The 23,109-nt window shown below is 47.5% G+C and overlaps 1 protein-coding gene across 3 annotated transcripts in view; it reads right to left on the bottom strand.

Annotated features, from left to right (window-relative positions):
- The window catches only part of GABRD (gamma-aminobutyric acid type A receptor subunit delta), a 56,303-nt gene that overhangs the window by 3,288 nt on the left and 29,906 nt on the right, over positions 1-23,109 (bottom strand). For 2 of the 3 annotated variants that reach the window (XM_075328828.1, XM_075328826.1), the window contains exons 5-8: positions 22,577-22,659; positions 19,773-19,910; positions 12,445-12,600; positions 9,998-10,206 (exon numbers count right to left, since the gene is read on the bottom strand). In XM_075328828.1, the coding sequence (XP_075184943.1) occupies positions 9,998-10,206; positions 12,445-12,600; positions 19,773-19,910; positions 22,577-22,659 (586 nt within the window). The remainder of the gene's footprint in view (positions 1-9,997; positions 10,207-12,444; positions 12,601-19,772; positions 19,911-22,576; positions 22,660-23,109) is intronic. The other variant, XM_075328827.1, reaches the window with a different exon arrangement.

Genomic DNA, 23,109 nt, shown 5'->3' with positions numbered 1-23,109 from the left:
TTCCCGGAGGAGGACTTCTGCATGAGCACTGCTCCGGCTCCTGAGGAGGAGGCATCCACCTCCAAGGTGAACTGGCGGTTTAACTCCGGACGGTGAAGTACAGGCGAGGAAGCAAAAGCCCGCTTCAAAGAGCCAAACGCGGCGTCGGCCGCAGGCGACCAGTCCTTTGGATTTGCCTCTTTCTTAGTCAAAGCGGAAAGTGGAGCAGTCAGAGCAGAGAAGTGAGGGACGAATTGGCGGTAGTAGTTGGCGAATCCCAGGAAGCGTTGGATTGCCTTCAGTCCAGAAGGGGGAGGCCAGTTGAGAATGGCGGAGACCTTCTTGGGATCCATCTGCAGTCCAGTCTCAGAGATGATGTACCCCAGAAAGGGGAGAGAAGACTGCTCAAAGACACACTTCTCATACTTTGCGTACAGACGGTTCTCTCTTAGTCGTCGTAGAACCAGCTGTACGTGCTCTCTGTGGGTTGGGAGGTCCGGAGAGAAGACAAGGATGTCATCTAGATATACTACCACACAGGTGTAGAGGAGGTCTCGGAACACGTCGTTCACCAGTTCTTGGAAGACGGCAGGAGCGTTACACAGGCCGAAGGGCATCACGCAGTACTCATAATGTCCATCGCGCGTATTAAACGCGGTCTTCCATTCGTCACCAGAGCGGATGCGCACCAGATTGTAAGCACCCCGAAGATCCAGCTTGGTGAACAGACGAGCTCCTCTAAGCCGGTCAAACAATTCGGGGATGAGCGGCAGAGGGTACTTGTTCTTAACAGTGATCTGATTCAGACCCCGGTAGTCGATGCAGGGACGTAAATCGCCCTCTTTTTTCTTGACAAAGAAGAAACCTGCTCCAGCAGGAGAGGAGGATCTCCGAATGAATCCCCTAGCCAGGCTCTCTGAGATGTAAGTAGACATAGCCCTTGTTTCGGCTGGAGATAAAGGATATATCCGTCCTCGTGGTGGCGTTGTTCCAGGGAGCAGGTCGATGGCACAATCGTAGGGGCGATGTGGCGGCAGTACCTCGGATTCTTTTTTATCAAAGACATCAGCAAAGGACCAATAAGCCGAGGGCAGCCCCGGTAGGTTCTCAGGAACCGGAGGTCGTCGGATGGGTTGTGTGGATTTTAGGCATCTCTCATGACACGAAGCACCCCAGCGGGTGATTTCGCCAGTGCCCCAGCTGACTGATGGTTCGTGAGTCCGTAACCATGGAAGGCCCAGCAGGATCTGATGGGACATGTGCGGAAGGACGTAGAAGGCGATGTTCTCGGTGTGAAGAGCACCGATGCGCAGTTCAACCGGCCTGGTGGTCCAGGAGATGGTGTCAGAAAGGGGTCTCCCATCCACAGAGGCAATCACCAGGGGCTTGTTGAGTGGGATAACAGGCACCTGGTATTTGTCCACGGTGGCTTGCTGGATGAAATTGCCTGCTGCCCCGGAATCAAGATAGGCCTCAGCCGTGAACCGCGTCTCTCCCGTTGTCACTTGCACGGTCCATGTGACCGGATCAGAGAGAGTCCCAGCACCTAGGGTGGCCTCTCCTACCAACCCTAGGCTTTGGAGTTTCCCGGCCTTTCCGGACAGGAACGGAGGAGGTGTGTGCCCTCACCGCAGTAAAAGCAGAGACCCTTGGCAAGCCGCTCTGCTCTACGTTGTGCAGACTGACGCACTCGGTCAATCTGCATGGGCTCGTGGACGGGACTCCCAGCTGTTGATGACTGAGGTACGGAGGGCTTCTGAGGAGGAGATGAATGCCGTAACGGGCGTCTCTCACGAGATAGCTCTTTGGAGCGCTCCTGAAAACGTATGTCCACACGAGTTGCTAGAGCAATCAGGGCATCTAGGGTGGAGGGCACGTCCCGACCCGCCAACTCATCCTTGATGCGACTCGAGAGTCCCTCCCAGAAGGCGGCTGTTAGGGCCTCATTATTCCACCCGAGTTCTGAAGCCAAAGTGCGAAAACGGATGGCGTATTGGCCCACCGTCAGTGTTCCTTGACGTAGGCGGAGGAGTGATGAAGCAGAGGCAGAAGCGCGTCCCGGCTCGTCAAAGGTGCTGCGGAATGCCTGCAGGAACTGTTGAAGATCCTTGGTCATGGGGTCCTCCTTCTCCCACAAGGGGTTCATCCACGCCAGCGCCTCGCCCTCTAGGTGGGACATTATAAAGGCGACCTTGGCTTGGTCGGAGGCGAACAGATGTGGCAGCTGCGTGAAATGAAGGGAACATTGATTTATGAAGCCCCTGCAGGTCTTGGGATCTCCAGCATAACGAGGAGGTGACGCCAAACGGAGTCGGGAAGCATCTGACGAGGTTGCCACTGGTGCGGGGGCCATGGCTTGCCTGGCGGGGGACCTGGGTGCCGCAGGCGTCATGGATGCTTGTAATGTGTACAGGCGGGTGTCCACGGAGGTCATGAATTGCAGCATGCGGGTCTGGACTTCATGCTGACGCTGGAGTTCCTCTTGCAGGACCGATAGTGCTGCAGCGGGATCCATGGCCTGATCTTACTGTCACGGCCGGGCGGTCGGGCAGACCCAGGAGGTGGATCCACTGGACCGAACTCTCTGAGATGGTGGTAGGGAGTCCGGCAGCTGAAGCACTGATGGGCAGTAGAACAGTCCGTGCAAGTGAAGGCAGCGGAGGAGTCCCAGGGACCACGGAGTCACAGAAGGTGGTCTTGGTGACGTAGCTCAGGTTCGGAGGCCGAGGTGATATCAGGCGGGGTCCGGAACCTCTGGAGCAAGATGACGGGTCACCGCAGGGATCCGGGATGGTACGGACTGTCAGATGGCAGACGGACAGCGTGCGGGGATCAGGACACGGCAGACTGGATGGCGAGGCAGGTACGGCTCTACAAAGACAGATAGGTGAGTACAGGCACATAAACACCAAGAGACCTGACTCCTAGCTCAGGGAACACGAAGATCAGGCCCCGCCCCCTTGGACAATGACCCCCTATATACCCTGTACCTGTGCAACCTCATTTCCTGTTTATGGACGCTGGCCCTTTAAGAAAGGGTCAGTGACCGCGCGCGCGCCCTAATGCGCATGCGCGCCGCCCGGGTGCCAGAAGCCAGGGAAGGAGGCTGCGAGGAGGACGCAGGGGAGCCGGCCAGGTCCAGGGAAGCTGTCGGGCGCCGGGATCGGGGGCCCGGAGCCCTGGGACGGACGGAATCCGGTGACTGGGAAGCGGAGAGCGTGGCAGGTGAGCCGGGGAACGGGGGTGAGGACCCGGGGAGCGTGACAAAATGCAACAGGAATTAAAGATGACTCAGTGGTGACTTCAACATATTTTTTATTAGGTGGGAACAGGGAGGTGGAGTAGGTAAGTGAAAAGCAATAAAGAAGTTCAAAGCAACAAATCAAATCACTGTTAGCACATTTCACAGTTACATTCAACTGATCAGGGGCATATGTCGCGCCCAGGGATATGGGGTACTCGGTCCCTGGCAATGTCTCTCTTGGGAATGTCACTGTGGTGGCCGCTGGCCGGTTCCGTGCCCCTGGGCCCTTTTTGTAATGGGGTGTATTTACAGGGGATTTAGGTTAGTGTTTATATGTGAAGCCACTTGCGGTGTTGCAGCTACAGATTTGGAGCTGCCGCTGCAGAATGTCACTACTGGGGCTGGTGATAAGTGCAACCTGGATGGTAGGCCCTCCGCAAGCAAGGCTGGGCCCCAGAGGATGGGTGATGTGACTGGCGTCGGAACAAGGTAGTCCACACAGAGGTATTGTGCAACTGGTTTCTTTACTCACTGCTGGTAGATGGTAACAGGTTATCCGTGGCCAGCTGGTTTCACCGTTATGTCCCCTTCGTCCCAGTGCCAGTGTAGTAATCTGGTACCTTCCTCTCCTGCACCTGTCTCTGGTAAATGGGTCCCCGTGGCGTAGACCAACTGGGGGTCCCCGTCCGGTGGTTTGTCCACTTCTGGCCGCCTGATGGTAGCGTGAACCCTGTAGGGTTGGAGTCTCTGGTTCTGTCCCCAGTTCTCCCTTTGCTACTGAGTCTTCGGATTCTTAGGCCGGCTTTGCACACTACGACATCGCAGGTGCGATGTCGGTGGGGTCAAATCGAAAGTGACGCACATCCGGTGTCACTTGCGATGTTGTAGTGTGTAAAACCTTTTTGATACAATGAACGAGCGCAAAAGCGTCGTTATCGTATCATCGGTATAGTTTCAGACATTTCCATAATGCCGGTGCAGCGACAGGTATGATATTGTTCCTCGTTCCTGCGGCAGCACACATCGCTGTGTATGAAGCCGCAGGAGCGAGGAACATCTCCTTACCTGCGTCCTGGCTGCTATGAGAAGGAAGGAGGTGGGCAGGATGTTTACATCCTGCTCATCTCCGCCCCTCCGTTGCTATTGGCCGCCTGCCGTGTGACGTTGCTGTGACGCCGCACGACCCGCCCCCTTAGGAAGGAGGCGGGTCGCGGCCAGAGCGACGTCGCAGGACAGGTGAGTGCGTGTGAAGCTGCCGTAGCAATAATGTTCGCTACGGCAGCTATCACTAGATATCGCTGCTGCGACGGGGGCGGGTACTATCGCGCTTGACATCGCAGCATCGGCTTGCGATGTCGCAGCGTGCAAAGTACCCCTTAGGGTCAGCAAGGTCCTTGATAGTCCCCTCTCTGTGCAGGTGTTAACAGGTCGGCTTGGAGCTCTTTCCTGTGTAGGGTCCTGTACCCCGTTGGTGCGTAGTTCTGGGAGTACTCCACCGTACTCCACCAGCAACTACTCTCCTGGATACCAAGTCATTGTCAACCCGAGTCAGGATGTCACTTTGCTCCCACCTTCACTCCTCCTGTCACAGCTCAACTCCTACTCTCTGTCCACAGTCTGTTTCTCTCACCTGGTCAACTAGTGGACTGGACTGGCTCCACCTCTAGGCGGCCATCCATTGATCCGACCCTAGCCCTGTACCATTGTATGGGTGATTGTTGGGGAAAACTGGGATTACCTGTGTTTTTGGTGTTACCGGCACTGGTCTCCCGGGGCCCTAGGGGGTAGGTCCTGCATCCTTGTGGGGATGCAGAACCTTGTAGCACCCTGATGGCTTCAGGGACTCTACACATACAGTCACTGGAGGCTGTTATAAACAAATTATCTTAACAACAACCAATCCCAGTCTTTCTATCAAGGGAGCGTCGGTGTCACCCTTACTTATAGTCACAATATGCAAATAAACAAGGGAACTGATTCCTTCATAAATCTAATGTCACAGGGTGTGATGGGATAACTAGGGAATGGAGAGCTTAAACTGGCCCTCAGGCTAGGGGAACACTGGCTCACCCTGATGTCACACTGTACTAGTGGGGGCACTGAGAAACACTGGAGAAGCTGTTTCTAAATGCAGTTAGCAGGCTACCCACTAGAGGGCACAAAAACAATTGAATAGTCAGCAGGCCATGTCAAAACCAATGGAGAAGCAAATCGTGGTCAGGTGCTAGCCAGAGGTCGGGAACCAGGAAGTAATGCCAATGACAGAAGGGAGAAGCGAAAACAAAGTCAGGTACATGAAAGCAAGGTCAGAGGCCAGGAGATCAGAGCTACAAACAGGGATGGGAGAGTCACAGTATGGGACCGGGAGTCAGGAGGAGCTGGGAAGATAGACGATACTGGGAGGGCTCAGGTCAGGACGGTAGCTGGAAGGTAGGATGGATCAGGGAACACTCATGGGAGCCAGACTTACGTGCTGCAGAGAAGGAACTATTACTGGCGGTGTTCCAGTAATAGCAGCACAAAGATATAGCAGCCTGATCACCGAGACGAGGCAGATTGGAATAAGCCGCTCGCATGACCTGTATTCCTGGGGAGACATACATGTAATGGCTCAGCGGTGCCTGAGCCTGGCACAGATCATGACACCTGATCCCAAAGGTACGTCTGAAGGTGACGATGTTTGGGCGGCCTTCCTTGTCCTAGCTCAACAAAGCTTAACAACCCTGGTCCAGTGCCCTCTCTCCCTCTCTCCACCCAAGAGAGGGACAGGACAAGAGTGGTTAATCCCACACAAATAAACAGACGGGGTGAAAACCAAAACTCAAACTCACAGCAATCACTTACAGAGGTATAAACAATAAGTGATCACGAAGAAACTAAAGGAAAGGAGGAAAGTATCAGGCAACAAGAGTATTTCCACAACAAACGAAATAGCATACAGTTCACCAGCAACTGGATAGCAAAACACAAGGACCGGGATCGCATAAAGCTATCATCGGCATGGGAGACCCGGCTCCACCATTTTATACAGGGCGAAGGCGACTGTGATAGATCACCTGCAACATGTGACTCAAGCAGTAATCCAAAGTCTAGCAAAAATTAACTCCTGCAAGCCCGATTGCTAACAAGAGCACAGCTGATCGACGCCCGAGCCTGTCTGTGCAACTCAAAAGCAGCATCTTGTGGAGAGTCTGACTCTGTTATGTGAACAATGTCAGAAGTAGTCTTGACACTCGGTCAGTTTTGAGCCTGTCACTGTGTAACGTCTCTAGACTCTATCAGTTCACTAAATGTGGGAAAGTTATGTTGAAATGTACTACACTGACAATTAACTTTTGTAATTAGCTATTCTCTCTCAGTATCGTATGTCACTGTGGGAAGTAACGGCCCGGCTCACTTGGATGTTGCTCCGGAATAAATGTTAATTTTTCACTCTTTGGTTCTTGATGTCAAATCTTTGGTATTTGGCTATGTAGGTTCATCCTCTCCAGGTATATTAAGATATTTGGTGTTCGGTCTTTGGGTTGCTCTGGTAACAATATCCGGTTTTCGCGTAACTCTGGGCTCAGCACACTTCCAGATGATTCCAGCACAGACAATCTGCGTTGCTGGGCACAAAAGTGAGCAACCAGACACGCGAAACGTGTGTTGGGTTACCCTCTGGAGTCCCTTTGGACTCTGTTCACTTACTGTCACTTGGTACCGTAATTATTATGGATGTGATCAGGCTGATTTATTGATTACACCACTATGGGCATATTGCCATTTTGGTCAAATATCATTGTTCCAGATTTTCCTTATGTTCCTCAGTGCAGGGGTGATTCCAATTTGAGTTGATTGTCATATGGCCCCATTTACATGATACTGCAATGTCTATCTGTACCTACCTGTTGCGTATACACTCCCATTATATGTTATACACTTGTTTTGCTACATATTTTTTGTCTTTGTAACATTATGTATTTTTGTATGTCTTTCCATTTTAAGTATATTTAATAAAATTGTAGTTTTTATTCATCACTTTTATTTTTCCACGTTTCCCCTACCTTTTGTTATATTGCTTAGGCTAAGGACACACAGCGAGAAAAACGGAGCGAGTGGAATGTGATAAAAAAAAAATTGCATTCCACTCCAACCAATATTACTCTATGGGGCAGCTCCCATGAGCAATTTTTTTCTCAGCCCTAATCGGACCAAGGAAACAATCGCAGCAGGCAGCGGGTGGAATCCGATTAGTTTTCACTCACACCCATACAAGTCTATGGGTGAGAGAGAAACATCGCATTACACTCACATTACAGCGGAGCGCAATGCGATATACGCATCTGACTCACCCACCCCAGGGCTATGGGACACCCGGTGCCGGGCCGGACTAGTCCGGGGGTCATCAGTGGTGGTGGGGCCCGGCTCCGTGGCCCTGGTGGGTGTCAATTAAATATGGCTTCAGTGACTTGGGGTGAATAAAGTTTGTGTTCGTGACGCCACCTGTGGTATGCGGCTATAAAGCCGCCGCTGCTGTATGAGGCCTCCGGGGTGATGGAATGGCAGCTGGAATGGTACTGCTCCCCACAGGTGGAGCGGTACCCCGGGGCACTATTGGTGCTCGTGAGTGTCTATGCAGAGGAAATAACAGAGGCAACTCCAAGGGTGCAGTTCAAGTTGTTTACTCACAGTTCCTGGTAGGTGTACACTGGGGCCTCTGGACTGCTGAGACCAACTGTCAGGGACCTCCGCCGATCCTGGGTAATTTCTGGAGTAAAAGCCGGTACCCTTCTCTCAAGTGTCTCTGTCTGCAGCTGTCTCCTTAAACCTTGCCTTTGTAGGATGAACCTGGCTCGGCCTCCACAACAGCCTCCAGGCTGGGGGGTCACCTGTCGGATGATTATCCCCTTTCTAGAGATTCTGCGGTGGGCTGTGGCCCGGGGAGTTTGCAACTTTCCCTGGGCCTCGGTTTTTACTGTTTGGAGATGATTTTGCACTCCTCCGGTTTCTAGGGACCGTCCCCTGTTGCAGCTTGATCCCTCCACCGATGTTCCTGTGGAACAGGCCACCACAGCTCAACAGCTATCCGTGGCCCTGGAATCCCTTCTTCTCTCTGCTTGGTGTCACCTGGACCCTCTGAGTCCCAGGTTCTTCAACAGGAAGCATCTCTTTCTTTCCTTAGCTCCTGTCTGACTAGAGCTTTACTTCTGCTTCTCCTTCTTGTCTGCCTCCTGAAGACCTCCTCCTCCTTCCCTCTCTCTCTCAGACTCCTCACTTCAACTGACTACACTTGACCTTCCTTTCTCTGACTGCATTCTGGTGGCTCCTCCCACCTCCCCAGTTGCTCTGATCTACCCTATAGGAGCAGGGATGGGTCTTACGGCCCCTCCCAGCATGCAGCATGGGAGGGTTGCTGCCACTATCCCTGGTCCCAGTGTGTTCCTAACAATGGGTGTAGTGTGGATTTACCAGGGAACCGGCGTTCACTCCTTTCCTCACCCAGAATGGGGCATCACACCGCTGGATGGGGTGCAATGACCTATGGCGACGGAAGCCTCAGGGGCGCCACACACCCCCACAGTGAATCCCAGCACGTCCTCGGGCTGAAAAACAACAAGAAATGTGGAAAGAAACTTGAACTGCACCCTTGGAGTTGCCTCTGTTATTTCCTCTGCATAGACACTCACGAGCACCAATAGTGCCCCAGGGTACCGCTGCACCTGTGGGGAGCAGTACCATTCCAGCTGCCATTCCATCACCCCGGAGGCCTCATACAGCAGCGGCAGCTTTATAGCCGCATACCACAGGTGGCGTCACGAACATAAACTTTATTCACCCCAAGTCACTGAAGCCATATTTAATTGACACCCACCAGGGCTACGGAGTCGGGCCCCACCACCACTGACGACCCCCGGACTAGTCCGGCCCGGCACCGGGTGTCCCATTGCCCTGGGGTGGGCGAGTCAATTTTGGCGTCACGAACAGGATCTTCACCAGGAAGCGTCTCTTTCTTTCCTTAGCTCCTGTCTGACTAGAGCTGTCTTTCCTTCTCGTTGCCTAACGCAGACCTCCTCCTCCTCCTTCCCTCTCTCTCAGACTACTCAAACTTGACCTTCCTTTCTCTGACTGCACTCTGGTGGCTCCTCCCACCTCCCCAGTTGCTCTGATCTACCCTATAGGAGCAGGGATGGGTCTTACGGCCCCTCCCAGCGTGCAGCATGGGAGGGTAGCTGCCACTATCCCTGGTCCCAGTGTGTTCCTAACAATGGGTGTAGTGTGGATTTTCCAGGGGACCGGCGTTCACTCCTTTCCTCACCCAGAATGGGACATCACATCGCTGGATGGGGTGCAATGTCCTGTGGCGACGGAAGCCTCAGGGGCGCCACACATCAGCTGACAATGGTGGAGATAGGGAGATTAATCCCTCTGCAGCGCCCACCCTGTTCTCCGTGGCTGTGTTGTAATTGCAGGATTGCATCACAGTGGCATGACAGTCGCATGACACTCAGTTTACACTCGCAGCAGAGCAGGAGCCGAGTGTCATGCGATTGACTCGCATTAATGCCTGTGTGGCCGCAGCCTTAGAGGACATATGCAATTTATACCATACTGGGAGACTTTACATTCCCCTCTGGTAATTACTACATGATATTTAATCAATATATTTTTGGTTTCTAATGTCTATGGATGTAGAATGGGAGGTGAGCAAAGCTCCTGTAGGTGTAATGTGGAGGTGTCCCAGCACTTTTCTCCATGTAGTGATCATTGTCAATGCTTAGCCCGTTGTCTTACCTTGCCTTTACTCTTGTGATCCACTGACTTCTTCTGCATCTTCATATAATCAGCATTATAATGAGCAAAAGCAAATTCTACAAGGGCGGCAAACACGAAGACATAGCATATCAAGAAGTAGACATCCAGAGCTTTGACTGCAGATGCTCTGGGAAGAGACGTACTTGCACTGACCATGAGAGTTGTCATAGTGAGCACAGTAGTTATTCCTAGGAAAACAAAAATTCTAAATGACTTTTTATTACTTTTATACACTCAAAATGCATTATCTGCTCAGACATATAGGGAGGGAGCTCTCCAAGAATTGGAGGATGTGCATGAAATATTGACTTAAATCAGTTTTATGGCATTTACTTTGACACATACAACATCAAAATCTTCAAAAAAAAAAGGTAAAATCCATTCATTCAAAAAAGTCTGTTACACATTTATTGGCATTCTATGCTCATGCTCCGACAATATATACAGCCAATAGAAGTCTACGGGACCAGGAAAAACATGTACAGCACACAGATGACATCCATGTGCCATCTGTGTGATATATACCAGAATTACATACATTCAAGAAATTAATTATTTTTCTGGGTTAAAGATGTGCAAACATGATGATAGATAGATAGATAGAGGGATAGAGAGATACATAGATAGATAGATAGATAGAGGGATAGATAGATAGATAGAGGGATAGATAGATAGATAGATAGATAGATAGATAGATAGATAGATAGATAGATAGATAGATAGATAGATAGATAGATAGATAGATAGATAGATAGATAGATAGATAGATAGAGGGATAGATAGATAGATAGATAGATAGATAGATAGAGGGATAGATAGATAGATAGATAGATAGATAGATAGATAGATAGATAGATAGATAGATAGATAGAGGGATAGATAGATAGATAGATAGATAGAGGGATAGATAGAGGGATAGAGAGATACATAGATAGATAGATAGATAGATAGAGGGATAGATAGATAGAGGGATAGATAGATAGATAGATAGATAGATAGATGGATAGAGGGATAGAGAGATACATAGATAGATAGAGGGATAGATAGATAGATAGAGGGATAGATAGATAGATAGATAGATAGAGGGATAGATAGATAGATATATAGATAGATAGATAGATAGATAGAGGGATAGATAGATAGAGGGATAGAGGGATAGCTAGATAGATAGATAGATAGAGGGATGGATAGATAGATAGATAGATAGATAGATAGATAGATAATGGATAGATAGATAGAGGTATAGATAGATAGATAATGGATAGATAGATAGAGGGATAGATAGATAGAGGGATGGATAGATAGATAGATAGATAGAGGGATAGATAGATAGATAGATAGATAGATAGATAGATAGATAGAGGGATAGAGGGATAGATAGATAGATAGAGGGATAGATAGAGGGATAGATAGATAGAGGGATAGATAGATAGATAGATAGATAAATAGAGGGATAGTTCATACAGCTTTGTAATAACCAAATACATAAATAACTAAATTAAAAAAGCAACGTGGGGTCCCCTATTTTTGATAAGGAGCTAAGGTAAAGCAGAGAGCTGGGGGCTGATATTATGAGGCTAGAAAGGTTCATGGTTATTGGGGACTTCGCAGCCTAAAAATACCACCTCGCAGCTGCCACAGGAGTGGAGCATTACGAGATGCTCCAATTCTGGTGTTGTACCCGGCTCTTCCTGATGCCGTGGTGCCTTGGCAATCATGGTAATAATTATTGGGGTTGATTTCAGCTGTGAATTGTCTAAAACCACAGCTGACATCAAGCCTTGGTGCTAACAATGCTAATAATGGATAGTTGTCTATCAGACATCTACATTACTAACTTTTTCTCATAATTCCATGTGAACTCATGAGAAGAAAAACAACACATGCTCCATTATGGAGGTATTCTTCTCTAGAAGTAATGTGATCACCCATGGAGTACTGCTGTCTGGTGATGCCTGGTGATCTATTCTGTGCCCATGGAATTAGTGTGAGGAGCATAAAGCTTAAAAAATACCAGTACAGTGCTCTAAATTCCTGGGATCATCTAATTAGTGATGAGCAAGTGTGCTCGCCACTGCTCGTTACTTGATCGAGCATTGGAGTTTAAAAGTGCTTGAGTTTTCCATTGACTTCCATTATACTCGGCACTCGATATGCGACCAAGAACCCAGATGCCGAATTGAATAACGAGCAGTGGCGAGCACACTTACTCATCAGTACACCTGATGATATATCCTAGTGACAAAAGTAATTAAAAAAATTGTTGCATCCAAAAAATAATAAATAAATCAATTAAAATAAACATTTATAATAAAATGGAAAAAAAATAATAAATATATATATATATAAAATTTTTGCCTTCGCTCAAAAATGTAGAAAAAAAAAAGTTATTTTCAGTCCATAGAAAAATTACACAGAAATGTTACCTAGAGATACTCGTGCAGGGACGGCAGACTGACTGATCCAAAAGGAAACCCATGACATGGCCACAAGTAAGATGGACGGCACGTAGGACTGTATGATGTACATCCCTCGATTTCTTTTCAACTGAAAACGTAGAGTCAGTCTTGGAAACTGGCCTGCTGAAATATAAAGGAACTGTCAAACGTTCTACCATTCCCCCCCATGAATTGCACTGGTGGCAACCTATAATCCTGGAACAGACTGTGCTAATCAAATATTTGGTAGATCAAACCTGTACATAATTTTCTATACTGCTCACAGCCAGAGGATCATATATGGAATATTTTGCACGTCACTTCTCTTCGCATTTTAGGTATATACAGTCAGGGCCAGAAATATTTGGACAGTGACATAAGTTTTGTTATTTTAGCTGTTTACAAAAACATGTTCAGAAATACAATTATATAAATAATATGGGCTGAAAGTGCACACTCCCAGCTGCAATATGAGAGTTTTCACATCCAAATCGGAGAAAGGGTTTAGGAATCATAGCTCTGTAATGCATAGCCTCCTCTTTTTCAAGGGACCAAAAGTAATTGGACAAGGGACTCTAAGGGCTGCAATTAACTCTGAAGGCGTCTCCCTCGTTAACCTGTAATCAATGAAGTAGTTAAAAGGTCTGGGGTTGATTACAGGTGTGTAGTTTTGCATTTGGAAGCTGTTGCTGTGACCAGACAACAAACGGTCTAAGGAACTCTCAATTGAGGTGAAGCAGAACATCCTGAGGCTGAAAAAAAAGAAAAAATCCATCAGAGAGATAGCAGACATGCTTGGAGTAGCAAAATCAACAGTCGGGTACATTCTGAGAAAAAAGGAATTGACTGGTGAGCCTGGGAACTCAAAAAGGCCTGGGCGTCCACGGATGACAACAGTGGTGGATGATCGCCGCATACTTTCTTTGGTGAAGAAGAACCCGTTCACAACATCAACTGAAGTCCAGAACACTCTCAGTGAAGTAGGTGTATCTGTCTCTAAGTCAACAGTAAAGAGAAGACTCCATGAAAGTAAATACAAAGGGTTCACATCTAGATGCAAACCATTCATCAATTCCAAAAATAGACAGGCCAGAGTTAAATTAGCTGAAAAACACCTCATGAAGCCAGCTCAGTTCTGGAAAAGTATTCTATGGAGAGATGAGACCAAGATCAACCTGTACCAGAATGATGGGAAGAAAAAAGTTTGGAGAAGAAAGGGAACGGCACATGATCCAAGGCACACCACATCCTCTGTAAAACATGGTGGAGGCAACGTGATGGCATGGGCATGCATGGCTTTCAATGGCACTGGGTCACTTGTGTTTATTGATGACATAACAGCAGACAAGAGTAGCCGGATGAATTCTGAAGTGTACCGGGATATACTTTCAGCCCAGATTCAGCCAAATGCCGCAAAGTTGATCGGACGGCGCTTCATAGTACAGATGGACAATGACCCCAAGCATACAGCCAAAGCTACCCAGGAGTTCATGAGTGCAAAAAAGTGGAACATTCTGCAATGGCCAAGTCAATCACCAGATCTTAACCCAATTGAGCATGCATTTCACTTGCTCAAATCCAGACTTAAGACGGAAAGACCCACAAACAAGCAAGACCTGAAGGCTGCGGCTGTAAAGGCCTGGCACAGCATTAAGAAGGAGGAAACCCAGCGTTTGGTGATGTCCATGGGTTCCAGACTTAAGGCAGTGATTGCCTCCAAAGGATTCGCAACAAAATATTGAAAATAAAAATATTTTGTTTGGGTTTGGTTTATTTGTCCAATTACTTTTGACCTCCTAAAATGTGGAGTGTTTGTAAAGAAATGTGTACAATTCCTACAATTTCTATCAGATATTTTTGTTCAAACCTTCAAATTAAACGTTACAATCTGCACTTGAATTCTGTTGTAGAGATTTCATTTCAAATCCAATGTGGTGGCATGCAGAGCCCAACTCGCGAAAATTGTGTCACTGTCCAAATATTTCTGGACCTAACTGTATACCTGGCTGCAATTGGGCAAAGTAAAACACTTGGTAAGCTCCTGTTAAAATATGGTTGGCTTGACACGTGGGCATTTCATGATCAGTGTGTACAGGTAGCAATATCCGCACTGACTGTGGGTACCCCTAATCCAAACTAACAGCTTCATAGTCATATATGACGTTGCTAGTTCGAGTAAGGTGACCTGTGAGTGGTCTGGCATTTTTAGTCCTTGAATTGCAGATATGTGAAGTTGGTCTTTATAGAGTACATTGGGACAAACCCTATGGAGAAGGAGAATTGTAACGCCCAATTCAGGGATGGACATACCACTGGTGTAGCCTGTGCACCTGCACAGAGGCCCACGTGGTAAGGGGACCCATTTTCATCTCCAAAACAGGTGAAATTGTGCATTTTGATGAACTCTTGGGTGGGCTTTGCACGTTGCGACATCGCAAGCCGATGCTGCGATGTCGCACGTGATAGTCCCTGCCCCCGTCGCAGGTACGATATCGTGTGATAGCTGGCGTAGCGAAAATTATCGGTACGGCAGCTTCACATGGACTCACCTGCCCTGCGACCATCGCTCTGGCCGGCGACCCGCCTCCTTCCTAAGGGGGCGGGTCGTGCGGCGTCATAGCGACGTCACACGGCAGGCGGCCAATAGCGGCGGAGGGGCGGAGATGAGCAGGATGTAAACATCCCGCCCACCTCCTTCCTTCCGCATATCCTACGGAAGCCGCGGTGACGCCGGTAGGAGATATTCCTCGCTCCTGCGACTTCACACACAGCGATGTGTACTGCCGCAGGAGCGAGGAACAACATCGGACCGTCGCGTCAGCGTAATTGTGGATTACGCCGACGCTGCACCGATGAATACAGTTACGACGATTTTGCGCTCGTTAATCGTATCATCTAGGCTTTACACACTACGATGTCGCATGCGATGCCGGATGTGCGTCACTTTCAATTTGACCCCACCGACATCGCACCTGCGATGTCGTAGTGTGCAAAGCCCGCCTTGGGCTGTAAAAGGCCCATATATTGTTCTTGCACAGGGGCCCTTTTCTGTCTGTCTCCGCCAGTGACCCAGTTATTAATTTATTCATACATTTTCAGGAAGAATAATCGAAGAACAGCACAATGCAGAGTTCTGAAGGTGGGTTCTTCATTGGTAAAATGCTCTGCACTGAGTATTCTGTGGGAGGGTTATGTCTGCTTATCAGAAATCTGATCGCTGGGATACTGGTTCATTTGTATGTGATTTGTTAATCTTCTAAGCAGCCAGGATGGTACAAGCCGTTTTAACACCTGAAGGGAAATATTGAACTAAGATACCAACTGTACATCTAAAAATAGAGTCCCGTAGACCTTATGATTTATCTTCACCTGTCTCTGCTGGTACTAAAAGGAACTTATTAGCAGTTTTATGTCTACCGCCCCAGTGTTAGTTGGGCTGCTCGGATCCGGGATCGTGGCTCGTGGGGGTCCGGACCCGGCTTGGCGGACACTGTGATCCGTAAAAAGGGGATATTTACAGAGGGATAAGGTTGTGACGCCACCTGTGGGTTGAGGTAATGGGAGTACCGCCGCTGCTGTAAGGAGTACCGGGGCAGATGGGGTTAAGCAGCCTGATGTTAGTCCCTCCACAGGTTGGGAAGGCCGCAGGCTCAGAGTGTTGGTAGTTATTTGGGAGAGCAGGGTGCAGGGGGATCAGGGTACTCACTGTGGGTAGTCGTGGTGCTGGATGGGGATTATGAAGGAGACACACACGCTGTAGGTAAACGAAAGTCTCTGAGGGCCGCTGCCGCTGCGGGGAGCCCGTCCAAGTACCCGTTCCCACTGGTGTCACTTAATAATCCAGAGCCTTCCTCCGTGCACAGTTTTGTGTCTGTGTGGGTCCCTATAGCTTGAAGCTGTAAGGTCCAGCTCTTCAGTTTTTAAGTGAAGTCTTGTCCTAAGGGCTGGCACTTGAGACTTCAGTGGGTTGCTTTTTCTGGAAAACCCTGTCCCCAGTGTTGTGCTGATGCCCTCAGTCTCTGAGCTCTGGGAAGGTCACTGAAGGCCCCCTTCCTCTGCAGGCTAATTGTCAAGACGTTGAATCGACTCCTGACCTAGGGTCCTGTACCCCGCTGTGCTCGGTTCCGGTCAGCTCTGTGGGTCCCTCTATGGTACCTGCAGTCCCTCCTACACCGCGTCTGTCGCACCTCAGACCGACGTCCCTGAACCCGGTCACCGACTCCTCTGGTCCCGGACCACTGTCTGCGACCCAATCTCGGTCTTTCTAGCTCCCCGGGAGCTAACACTCCAGCTCCTCTCACTTAGATGGCTTTTTCTAGACTCACTTCGTACCTCCTACAGTCTGCCTGACCCCTAGGTGGGTGACCCTGTTCCAGCTAGACCAACCCACTGGTGTGTCTGTCAGGTCATGAAGTGAGGTGTGGGTTGGGGTTTGTGTTGCTGATAGAGGTGACACCGGTTTCTGGGAACTTGGAACCACGGGGGGTAGGTCCTGCACCCTGGGGAAAAGGATGCAGTTCCCTGTAGTACCCTGATGTATTCAGGGGCGCTACATATGCTTCCACAAACATAGGCGGCAGGAAATCCTGACTGACTCTATTATTTCAAAAAGGCACTACCCTTGGCTTGATTGACATGTCTCTAAGCAAATAGGGAGAGACCTGTCAATCAAGCAAAGCCAGCAGCGAGAAATCAGAAGGAGCAGCTCTGCAGACTTCTCCCTGCTGATTTCCCTGAAACTGAATGTGGATAGTCTTTATAAACTAAAAGTGGAATTAAAATGTGAAAACATTTTGCCATCTCGTAGCACGTCTGATGCCCTGTTCATCCATGGGGGTCTGGGCTCTATTGGATTTCGCAGCACAATTGTTGAGCGTGCTTTATTTTTTAAGCATTATTACTTTTGAAGATCAAAAATATAAATAAGAACCATCTGGAGAATTTGATATTTCCACAGATATTAAAAAAAAGATTGCTTTCTTCTTGAGCGGATAATTTTTATTTAAATTTATCTCAAAAAACTATTGTTGATTTGTTATTCTCTTCCATACAGGACACCCCGCTGATCTGATGAAGGCTGCTGGATGCTGATCTGCTGAATAGTAAACAGCGGGATATTGATTGCAGAGAGTGACACCAGAAATTAGACATATATCTCACCCACCGAAATATATAACCGAGAGAAAGACTCCTCTTGTAATGAAATTTATGTGAAATGTGCTAGAATCCTTCCATTGATTTACTTTGCTCAGAGAAATTAATGCTTAGTCTAGAAATTTAGAGATGGAAAAAATATAAAATGTGTACGGAGGAAAGAAAACATTTAAAGGTGTATTCCCTTGTATTCTCATATGATATAGTCAGGAAATGCCTTAAAGGAATTGTTCAGACACAATGTATTGATAACATATTGTCACTGGTGGGTCACGGGTGATAGACAGTCATATGGTTTCTGGCCATAGAAGGTCACAGCATTTGGCTGTGCAGAATGCTCCCTGACTTTCCATTGTTCCTGCTCTCAGTTTTCATTGGTATAGGTAGTTTTCCTGCTGGATTCATCTCTCCTCCTTTTGGACCCAGCAGGAGCTCACCTTCCACCCAGCTGTGACCATCAGCATCCTCTTGGTGCTTATATACCCCTTCCTTCCTTGGACTGATGCTGGTGATATTATTCAGTTTATTCAAGCCCTGCGTGCAAGCAGGTGGCTTGTACTCCTCTGTGGTATCGTTGCAGAAAGCTTTGCTTAACATCTACTTTAGTCATCTGTAGATAGGTAGTTCATGCATTTCCCCCGTGTGTCCTCCTTGTATCTTCTATAGTGATTAGTGGGGGTGACGAAGAGCTCATCTCATCTGTTCCCTATTTAGGGCCGAGCACTATGGATACGTAGGGCGAGGTATCCAGCTCAGCGCATAGGTACAGAACCTATCTAGGGTGGTGAGGGACCCCAGGTGTGGAGGTGGCCTGAGCTATAGTTTGTTTGTTCTAACGTAATAAGATTATCTGTGTATGTAAATAATCAAAATGTAGATGTAGTTGCATAAATATCTGTGTGTCTATATAGCAATTGCATAGACCTATAATATAATTTTAAGCTGTATAGTCATGAAAGGGTTACCAAGGATGAGTGAACAGATGTACAAACAATAAAAGTTTTTATAATGATGAGCAAAAGTCTTTTCAGTAGTTTTACACAGAAAGAATGTATAACGAACAGAGATGTATTTTACAGCATATTGTGAAAAATTGAGGAGTGGAATACTTTCTGTTCTAGTCCCAAGGTCAATGATGCATTCTGTATAATTGAATCTATCCAATACACGAGTTTCAGTTGGAGACGCTGGCTCAAAGAGAACACGTCTTGTGTGATCATTGTCTGATTCATTAACATCATCTCTGATATATAGCTAATACGGCACCGACCTCTGAATATCCTAAACGAAGATACCATTAGCTATCTTCAACTAAATTTATACCTTGACACAGGGACCAGTAGTAGGTTTGATCAGGAGTCACCATCTTCCTTTTCCCTAGACTCAGGGGTCCCATTCCCTTACTTTTCGCTGTGCGCTTGGTACCTCCCCGTACCTAGCGTGATGCCTATCCTTAAGATAGGTCATCAATAGCAGATCAATGGGGTCCGACACCTTCCAAATAGCTGCTAGCATCTCTGGTAGCTGCCAAATGCAATCCTTGAAAGCAGTTGCTGAACAATTCAGTGTGTAGTGGCCACTCCCATATCCTGCAGGACAGTACTGCCAGGTGCTGGACTCTTAAATGATCTATCGAATTGGAGCTAATCTGCAGTACCTGTTAGCGGCTGCTACACATTGATTACAGCTGTGTACCGAGCACCCGAGTATGGTAGTGCCCGCTCATCCCTAGTTACAAGTACCGAGCACCCGAGCATGGTAGTGCCCGCTCATCACTAGTTACGAGTACCGAGCACCCGAGCATGGTAGTGCCCGCTCACCACTAGTTACGAGTACTGAGCACCCAAGCATGGTAGTGGCCGCTCATCACTAGTTACGAGTACCGAGCAGCTGAGCATGGTAGTGCCCGCTCATCACTAGTTACGAGTACCGAGCACCCGAGCATGGTAGTGCCTGCTCACCACTAGTTACGAGTACTGAGCACCCGAGCATGGTAGTGCCCGCTCATCACTAGTTACGAGTACTGAGCACCCAAGCATGGTAGTGGCCGCTCATCACTAGTTACGAGTACCGAGCAGCTGAGCATGGTAGTGCCCGCTCATCACTAGTTACGAGTACCGAGCAGCTGAGCATGGTAGTGCCCACTCATCACTAATTATTACCTGATTTGAAGTTCATCACCTCTTTGCTGAACTTGTAGTCAGTAATGGTGAATTGTGAAAGCTCAAGCTTATCTAGTCCATGGATCTGGTTCTGGGTTTCTGACCAGTTGTAGAGAATGTCTTCAGCAGAATAGCCATCTAGATAATATTGAAAAAGTATTAATCCACCATAAACAGGACAAGACAAGGAGATTTTATGGCGTACAGCATGAACGATGTTACATAACTTGGTCAGTGAAGCACAATGCCTAACAGTGACACTCCAACGCTCCCTCCGTTCTTAGTATTGCTCTAGGCAAACCATTGTCACTTCCATTTTACACAGATGAAATGCATTTATTTATTTGTCTTGCCTGACACAAGGGTACAAAAGTTATATATATATATATATATATATATATATATTATATATTTAAAATTGTGAATTTTCATACTGTTAGTAGAATTGTTCCCAATAGTAGTAAAAAGTATGGTAATAACTATTTATACGAGTCCTTATTCTGTGTATCACTGAACGTCAAGATACCAGTACATATTTCCTATATATGAATATAGTTTTTTTCCTATCGTAGATAGGGTAAATGTATCACTAGGATATGCTATTGTAGAAGGTGGGCATGTCCCATTATGTTAAGTACTCTGTGTTATATTAAGCTCTAATTGGATATGTTAATATGTTGTGTTGCTAATTGGGTGCAGGGTCCAGATACAGAAGAGTGGGATTGTCACCAACGGTGCCACCTAGTGGTTGGGCTGAGATAGCGGCAGAATGGAAGAGGTACGGTTACAGGGGAAGTGACAGATACGGGAAAGAGGAAAGTTGGAAGGTCTTGAGAGGAGCCAGTCTAGAATAGAGTTCAAGTATTAGAAGACGTGAGACCTTGGTGCTATGGCAAGTCAAGGAACCATGAGGTAATCTCAAGAGGTCCGGAGCCTACGGCTCACCCTGGTGGGCTTAGAGAGTAGTCCGGCTAGAGAGCTGCCTGGGACCAAAATTGGGTGAAGGTGAGCAGAGTTAGGGGAAAGGAGACAGACCCTGGAGCTTGAGGACAAGATCCAAGATAGTGGATGGGGGCAGGTTGAGAGTTAGTACCCCACATTGAGAGGAAGGAAGCAAAGGAACCTTTTTGTCCTCATAAAAAACCCCAGAAGGTTTTGAAACGCATAGACTGCAAATAAACTGCATGTTATCCACTCTTTGCCCGGTGTTATACTGTCTTGGATTATCAACAGCGCGGGACATCACTGGAATCAGGGGGTCTGTCTCTACATTATGCTGCTTTCAGATTAGGAGGCAGAAAGCTGGTGACAGACTTTTAGGATATTGCTTGCTTAAGTTAATCATTTTTTGATAGAAAGGATCTGTGATCATACATTATTCCCAATATGTGCCTCTGCTTGACTCCACAGTGATCAGCTGTAATCTATAAGTGGAATAGTAGCAAGTGTTCAATTTACCTGCCGCATCAGCATGGGAGAAATGAAGCTTTTCATTAAAATCAGCATGCTGTTAGCATAATTCATTGATTTCTTGGATCCTCCGGAGTGAAGGACACATTTTTTTATTAGAGACTCTTTACTCTGGATCATGACACCTTCAATGAAACGCTATTAAGTCAGAATTCCCTGATAGTTTACAATAACTTAAGCTGGGGCTTCCATGTTCAGATGCACGTCTGCTGTGACACTCTTTAATCAGAGCAGATAAAACATATCTTTTGTACCGTGTTAGCTAAGAGATAGACAAAAAATTGTTTGTTTAAAAGAACTGAAAGTCCTCAGTGGTTGACACCTTTTAATGGCTAACGGAAAAGATGGTAATAAATAGCAAGCTTTCCAGACTACTCCTGATGCCTGATGAAGAGACCTGAGTAGTCTTGAAAGCTTGCTATTTTTTACCATCTTTTCAGTTAGCCATTAAAAGGTATCAACCAATGAGGACTTTTAGTTCTTTTAAACAATTCTTTGTTTAATCAGAGCATAAGACTCAGGCCGGTGTCATACTTGCGACTGTCTCGTGTGAGAATCGAGTCGCATCACCCGGCACGGCCTGTCACTCTATGGGCATGAGCGTGCCGCTGCATGTATTTCTATGCTCCTGTCCAGAGAACGGCAGGCCATGCCGGGTGATGCTACTTGATTCTCGAGCGTGTCACTCGCAAGTGTGACACCGGCCTTAGGCTATGACCATGTTCGACTGCCAGGTTTCCAGACCTAAGCTAACTTCCTTAAAGAGGTTGCCCACTACTTTTACATTGATGGCCTATCCTTAGGATAGGTCATTAATGTCTGATCGGCCGGGGTCAGACACCCGGTTCTCAGTGCTAGCACTGGTAGGAGGCGGCCGGGAATGCTCAGTTCTGGAGCTGCCCCAGTATCTGATAGCGGCCACTGCCGGGGAACTGCATAACCGCCTCCCATTCAAATCAATAGGTGGCGGATGTGCAGTACCCGGCCAGTAGTGTCGGCATTGGTTCTCCCAGGGATGGGATGTAATTGACATTCAGAAAAAGTAAGAGCTATGGCGGCTCTTTCACTTCCTCTAGATGTCGGATTCAGACAGTGAAGTGGCTGCTGATTGGAAGCAGGGATCATGTGACATTACTGGAATCAGAGGTGAGTGTGTGTTATTATGTTACTTGGGGGAAACAAAGAAGGGGTTGTCCGAGTAAGGAACAACCGCATTAACGCAAGACTAAGCATAAAAAATATTTTTTTTCTTTACCTTTGTTAAAAATGAATGTATTACGGTAACTTAAGACAAATGTAATAATACAAGATAAAGTAAAGGCTTAAACACTTACAGCTTTCCAGGTCCAACCTACACTCCTGCTCGTCCAGCGGGTACTTTGTTAAGTCCATGTCACAGGAGACAGTGGATGTGATTCTGTAAATGAAACAAGTCAACAATAAATTCATTGGACTAAAATGAATGCTCGTACTGTCCTCCTTAGCTGATCTATGTCTTGAAAAAAATTATTGTGATGCTTCCACTAGGGGGCGCAGGAACACATGGAGGATGTAGTGCTCCTAAGTGCAGTTTAGCGCAAGCCTCCTAGAGATGACTAGCACCAGTGCAGGGATGTAATAGAGTGGTCGATAAGCCGAAGGTCAGTGCTGGGATTTCACATCTGTACAGAGGAGCAAGCAAAGCCAAAGTCAGGTGAGAGCCAAGGGTCCGAAGCCAGGAGGTCAAGTCAAGGTCCGAAGGGAAGCAGAGACAAAGTCAGAGCAGAAACCAAGGTCAGAAGCCAAGAGGACAAGTAAGCATAGAGGAGGGAGCAGAGCGAGGATACGAAGTGGAGAGAGGGTAGGGAGACAGAGAAGTCAAACAAGA

This window comes from Anomaloglossus baeobatrachus, chromosome 11, assembly GCF_048569485.1.
Source record: "Anomaloglossus baeobatrachus isolate aAnoBae1 chromosome 11, aAnoBae1.hap1, whole genome shotgun sequence".
In the NCBI taxonomy this organism is placed as follows: domain Eukaryota; kingdom Metazoa; phylum Chordata; class Amphibia; order Anura; family Aromobatidae; genus Anomaloglossus; species Anomaloglossus baeobatrachus.
Note: the sequence above shows the minus strand (reverse complement) of the source record. Positions and strands in the feature narration are given on the sequence as shown.